Below are 7,274 nucleotides of genomic sequence, written 5' to 3' on the forward strand. Positions count from 1 at the left end.
AAGACGAGACAACGTCCACCACACGATGACATTGCTGGATAGTGGAGCAATTCGGAATCCAAACTGTTGATCTGGGAGTTTCATAAACTTAAATTCTGATTTAGGTGTCAAGAAAATAGGAGAGTTTTTCACAAAATTCAATTCATACAGTAATTTTCATCTTACTTTGAATATTAAGTATGCATAAACATTAGTGTAAATAAAGATATATTCTATTTTATATAATAGGCAGTTATTTTCTCTGATTTTGAATAACAAGTGTACAAATGATTAAAATTAAACATTAGAATAAAATAAAATCTCCATAACCACATACACGGATGGGCTAACACTTTGTTCTGATTACAAACAACTAATAACTAGTAAATAAACAGTATTTTATAACAAATAACCGAGCCCATATAACACAAATTTTGAATATTACTAAATATTGAAAGCAAAAACAAAAATATCACTATTTAAAATAATGATTTTTATTTTTATATTTATTACACACAATTTTAACACTTAATTGGGGGTAATGTCCTTATCCTAGTTCATAGTTCATTTAGTGCTTGTCAGGGGTGCTCAGCTCCCTCACAGAGCATATCCAGAAATTGAATTAACTTCCTCACTTTATATGTGTGGATCACACAGAAAACATTGGATCTACATATTTTGTTTTTTGTTTATGTAGAGCAGGTGTAGGTGTGTTATTCTTTTCCCCTTGTTCTCCTACAACTGATTGTTCCGTCTGAACTGTCTGGGCCCTGTTTCATAATGAAAGCTAATAGTATTAGTTCAAAATAAAAGTATAGAAAAAGCGTGTTAATTACACTAATACTTATTTTTATTCATAATAGGGAGGACTATTGATGATGTTACAGGAGTTAAAAAGTACTAAAGTACAAGTTACTATTGTACAAGTCTGTGTAATTGTACTAAGTTAAATCGACAAGACTAATAGTATTAATTTGCACTTGATTATGAAACATGGTCCAGATTGTTCTTTTATCAAACTGCCAGATGGGCTCATTTCTCAAAGTGTTCTTTAATACATTTTTATAACTCATTCCATAGATACATATATAAGTTTTCGATCTGAAGTCATGGCTATGCTAAATATTTCATCAGAGCATGTTCAGTTCACAAGCATATGGTTTTCTAATTAAATGAGGCAATTAAATTAAGTGAAAGAGTCAAACGGGCCATCTAGTGTCACAAGAAACTACTTGCATTGGTGCCACTTATGAATAACAAGGGACCACGCCTGAGGGGCTAATCCCTTATTGTTTGAACCTGCAGACTTTGCAGGGAATTCTCGCCCTCTCTCACTCAGTTAGAAGCCCTTGAAGAGACACCATGACAGGTTAGAAGCAGCTCCAAGTCTGGCACTAGAGGGGGGGGGGGGGGTCACACAGATTGGAAGCTGGCATCCCCGTCTCCGCAGCAGCAGCAGAACAGGGGACACATCCTAGTATAGGATTCCAAAGTTAGAGGATACAAGCATGCATTATTATCATCAGTGCGAAAAACAAAATGGTGACTCCTCAGGTCTACATATCAACAGCAAAACTACTTCACCTTAATCTAAATTTAACCTAATCAACTAACAAATGTCATAAACTTTCTGGCCTATCCCCCTCAACAACTTATTATATTTTATTTATCAATATATTTCAATTTTGTTCAACCTTTCTTCTCTTCTCTTCTAACTAAACCCCTTCTGTTATGGATTCTAAAATTTGGCTCAAGTATGACTCTCCCATAAATAGTAACTGGGAACATCTGGTCAAAACCGAGCATTTTCCAATAATTAACAAAGAAGAGCCATAATTCCATGGTTTGGGACTTATCCTGGCCTTTCAGTGTAATAATATATATGTTTTCACTGTATGTATATGTTTATCTGTATTAAATAAATTAAAATAAAATGAGTATTAAGTAAATTATGAATGAAAATAGTGGACTGATAAAATAAAAAATTACTGTTCTATACCTTGCTTGGTGTTTGTCTGAGAACAGCAAGAGCTTTATTGTTTGTGATGTTTCTAAAATCTTCATTATTTATTTCCAATATCTGATCACCTGGCTTTAATCTTCCATCTTTGAATGCAGCTCCATCAGGATATATTTCATTGACAACTACTGCTCCCTGGAAATTTTAAATGTAATAAATTAATGTTTTGCTTTCATGAAAAGTATTTTTAAAATTAAAAATATAAGTTTTAGATTATAAGATTTTAACCCATATCGAGGTGTGTGATTAAGTTCAAAAAGATATTTATTACTTTACCTTATTGTTTACTTATTTTTTATTTTATAAGTTCATATATTATTTTACTCATTTTATCATTATTATTAGTTTATATTTAATTTAATTCTTTTATTATTATTCTCACCTATATGTTGTATGAATGGATAATTATAGCACCCATACTTATTGGACTTTAGTGCAATAGATTGTATTAATTTCAATAAAACTTTTTATTGTAAAAATTTTGAAGTTATAAAGTTTTATGTTATGTTATATAAAATATATGAACTGCTCACAGATTGAAGTGGACCACATACTAAAGTTTAGATATTATATATTCTCTTTTGCCTCAATGATTTGAAGTTTTTTCTGTTTTAAAATAGATTATTTTAACAACTTATCCACAATTTTTATCTTAATATTAGTCACTATGAGGATCAATGCAACACAAAACCATCCTAACTTCCTAACAAACAAACCAGGAGGTTTCTTTTTGGTTTTTTTAACAGTGAGGCGCCCATCTCTAAAGGGTTCCTGGACATTTTGATTGAAGTGATGAGGTCTGGGACCACTATTTATTAACTGGCGAGTCGACTTTGATCATCATGATCAAGGTTATAGAGTTTGGAGAAAGCAAAACCAGTGATTTAATTGAGACATGCCTAAGCCAGTTTGGTCTTATGGATAAGGTTTCATAATGGTCTTGGCAAGGATATCAAACAATCTAAATGCTCAGCTAATGTGCAGGAATGAACACACGACAACAAAAATTTACTTGAAAAATGCTCTAAGGTCTGTTATTTTCTCTTTAACACAAGAAATTGGGAGAAACTTTGTCTTTGTTGATGATAATGCTAAACTCCATAGTGTAAGGGGGGTTGAACAGTATTTAGAAAATCAAGAAAACAGGTACATGAACTGCCCTGCCTTCCCTCAACATGAATCAAATTGAGCATGTTTGGGACAAACTTCAAAGCATGCATTCCCTTGTCCATGTAACTTGGATAGACTTGCAAATGCATAAATTGAGGAATGGCTTCTTTACTCCAAAATAATATTTTGAACCTTCTAAGGAGTATGAAATATCAACATGAATATTTAATTTGAAGCAGAGGAGGTACAACACCTTACTATCAATCATTTATAAGTGAAGAAAAAATAATTCATTATTTTAAAAAATAGTTTATAGTTAATTAGGTTTTCTTTAATTATCAATGATTTTTTTTTCATTCAGATCTCTTTTTTTCTAAACATGATAACCCAAAAAAATCTAAGTGTGTTGAAAAATTGTCCACTTCAATTTGTGAGCAGTTTATTTCACTGTCCTAGATGAGGAGAATTGAGTTCTAATTGGTGGTATAACTGGTGTACAAAAATGGCGGCTACACAGTATCTTCACCTTTTATTTATTTTTGTTTCATATTAATATAGACAAACTAAACCCCCAGAAAAGTTAACATAGGTTATAGAAAATATATTTAAGAATTCCCATACCCTAATGATTTAGAAATTTAGAAATTCTGGGGGAAAAAAACTTTTAGGTTCATAATAAAACAAAAAATAATTACACCAAAAATTCAAAACAACTGGAAGTACAACTTCACAAGTGCTTCACACAGATTATTAACTCTTTTACTAATAGCATTTCAGCCACAGTGTGATTGAAGTGATCTTGACCCACTGAGCATTATAATAGTGAAATATTACCCAACTGACAATGTAATTGTCCACAATATCTAACAATTAACAACTTATTAACTTTCACTGTCAATTACAATGGCTGTATTCCAAATAAATGTCTCGTTTTAATTTAAGTGTGTTGTTAATTTACTTTTATTACAAGGTGACAGCGGTGAAACATAATGGCAACAATTGAAGGTATTACTGAAATATGTTTAGAAGCCTTGAAGATACATAGAAATGAAGGAGGAAGCCAGGTGGAAATAAAGCTGCCTGGTGGATTTGATTTCCATGAACCAAGCCAATAGCTTTAGCGGATTATAAGGTTTAATATTTATAGGTCTGTTGGTGGTTTTAGTAATAAAGATGAGTCCCAATAAATTAATTTTTTTGGTTCATTCATTGGGTTCAGAAGATAATGAATTTGATCACATCCATCAGTTTACTTCCTGATAATGGGATAAGATCATGCATTCGGATAAAAAGAGAAGAAAGATGATTATATTTCTCAAAGAAAAAAAAATTATGAATATTCTAAGCCAAAAACTCAGCAACATCATGAATCTAAAGAAAGTTTTATTCAAGAACTTTACAAATTATCAGCAAATAATTAATTGGTCTGTGAAAAATGGAATGTAGCATCTAACATTATCACTTAAGTTAGTAACATGATTAACGGAAAGACATCTCGTGACTGAACAATAGTTGAGGTGACACATAAAATGGAAGAAATAATTGAATGATTCAGATTTGCTTCCTTAATTGACATTCCTAGACATGGTTCCACTTTTCCAGAACTCTATCTGTTTGAAGTAATCCATCAAAATCCTTTAGCATGATATTAATTTAACTTTTAATAACTTTTGTCTTTGGCTAATCTTGTAGAAAATATGCCTGCTTTAATCTTGGTACTTCCACTATGAGGGTAACTACAAGGTGGGAAACCTCAGGGTAGACCAGATTGCCAAAAAGGACTAATAGGCTTAATTGCCAGGAAATACAGAACAAACACAACTTCATTAGCATTGAGTATAGTGGATCCCAGGGCAATGTGGCTTATCTGTAAATAAAAAGTTAAATAATATTGAAGTCAGGGACACTGCAAACACAGTTTGTCGCATCCTTTATTATTAAAGTTACTGAGGACATTAGACAGGGCACTTATAAGGTCCAGATAAACCTAAGAACAACCAAAATTCAAGAGAGATGGTACTTATTATGATTTAATGCACAAAATTCCAATAACATTAAGATTTCCAACCATTCTCAAGATGGAGCTGAGCTAAGCCAAGAAAAAAGACAGAATGTATTATTTTTACCTCTAATTAGTCATTTAAGAGAGAAAAAAGAAGAATGTTATGAGTTCAATGTACATGTGGATACTATGTTGTTTCTAACTAAATTTTTAATCCCATTAAAATGCATTATGGTGACTATAAGAGGGATGCCTTGCATCCATTATGATTATGTGCACTTGTTATTTTTAGTCACATCCTAAAAAAAAAAATCAGTTGAGAAACTGAATTTCAGCAAAAACCATATGGATAATTTAAATCTTTACATTAAGAATACAATGCAAATGTACAATGAGATAATGATTGTTTACATTTCAGTATTCATTACTTAAAAAGTTCTGATGGAATTGGTACAAGAACACACATATTACTGAGATGTATACATTTTTGGATTATCTTGTACAATAAAATCATTATTAAGGAATATATGAGAACAAATGAAACTTATATCTTAAAGTAATGATAAGACTGAAGATCTTATCCCCTCAAACTGAATAATCCCCATTGATTAGGAATAAGTTATTTAAGCATTATTAAAGAAGAAAGGAAATGGGAATTCCTCAGTATATTATGTACTTTCTCTAGGATTGAAAAAGGCACATCTTGTCAGGGATTGGTGACCCTAAAGTTTTATACCATCATACCAAATGAAACCAGCAGCATAGTTCGAAAAAGATAAGTATAAGTGTCTAATTTCTTACTACCCAAAATAGGTAACCCAAATGAAACCAATTAATTATGTGATGTGAGATAATACTTGCACTGAAATCTACCACTAACAAGTATATACTAGTCTAACATTAGACAATTTTAATATTCTTAGATTAGTGGACAAAAGGACAATAACTGGATCTTACAACCATAATCCTTTCCATAAAATTTATGGTTTTTGTTTGATATCTTGTTCTTTCAGTTAGTTCATTCTTATAATAAATGTTGAAATTGATATATCTTTCAAGAACCTTATAATCATATCTTTAGAATTTCTGTCCTCTTCTTATTTACCATTCCTCTCACTAGTTACCTGCAAATAATGCCTATTCATTCATTTCTTCTCTCTGACTTTCTGACAGCTTTAACCTAACCCTCTTCAAATCATATTCATACAAACATTAAAGAAAAAATGACTCATTTCTCTACTGTTTTAAAGAAATATTATCATTATTTTATATTTATAAATTATTATTATACTACTATTTCGGCTACTAGTTTTGCACCTCACATTTATTCTTTGAAAAATAACCAAAATCTTTATATAAAAATCATTACCATAGGAGTGTCAGAGCCACCAACTATGTTTAATCCAAGTCCCATTTTTTCTTTGTTTATTTCTATAGTAGATTCCTCACCAGGGATTATTGGAGCAGTAGCTGCAAAATTATCTTCTTCTACTTTTAATTTTCCAGAGGGTGATGGTGATAGCGAACCAGGTGGAGGGACAAGTTCTGTTAATTTGAAAGATAAACTATACATAAATGGATTACAGGAAAATAATTTTTACAAATCCAAATTCATACACAAAAAGTTAAAAAAAAAAAAATAGCTGACCAAGGAGAAAATTATATCAATCATTAACAATTAAGAGTTGATCTGGAGAAGCGATTAACGTTGTTGGCAATAAAATATTTGTTCACTTCTTGATGAGAAGTGGGAGGGAAGCCTCAAAGGTCCCTTTTTTCATTTTTTTTTTTTTTTTTTTGGTGTGAAAAACAGTGCGTGATACAGGCAATTTCATACTTTCCTAACTTCAACCTTATTAAATTCCAACAGTACGTGGTACAGATAATTTTATACTTTCCAAGTTAGAAGTTTATTAAATTCCCAACAAAGTTTTGCAATCTTATTTGTCCCTATCAGTCACTATATCTGAAATACGAAAAGGCGAAAAATGGAAAATTGACTAAAATATTTGTACCACTTAACTTTTTTCATTAAAATTTCCATTCCATCAATGACCTTTTTAATTTTTAATACATTATAATTGGAGAAGTTTGTCGGGGGGTGCGGTCAGCAAAGAACAACATAAATAAACAAAACCATATTTATTTATTTTATTATTATTT

At 31.0% G+C, this 7,274-nt stretch overlaps 1 protein-coding gene across 3 annotated transcripts in view; it reads right to left on the reverse strand.

The window, feature by feature from the left end:
• LOC106687247 (multiple PDZ domain protein) overlaps window positions 1-7,274 on the reverse strand; it is a gene marked incomplete at its 5' end in the record, with an annotated part of 95,767 nt that overhangs the window by 64,875 nt on the left and 23,618 nt on the right. For all 3 annotated transcript variants that reach the window (XM_067045650.1, XM_067045648.1, XM_067045649.1), the window contains 2 exon segments: window positions 1,979-2,134; window positions 6,481-6,656. In XM_067045650.1, the coding sequence (XP_066901751.1) occupies window positions 1,979-2,134; window positions 6,481-6,656 (332 nt within the window).

This window comes from Halyomorpha halys, unplaced genomic scaffold (assembly GCF_000696795.3).
Source record: "Halyomorpha halys isolate HHAL.00 unplaced genomic scaffold, Hhal_1.1 Scaffold936.1, whole genome shotgun sequence".
In the NCBI taxonomy this organism is placed as follows: Eukaryota; Metazoa; Arthropoda; class Insecta; order Hemiptera; family Pentatomidae; genus Halyomorpha; species Halyomorpha halys.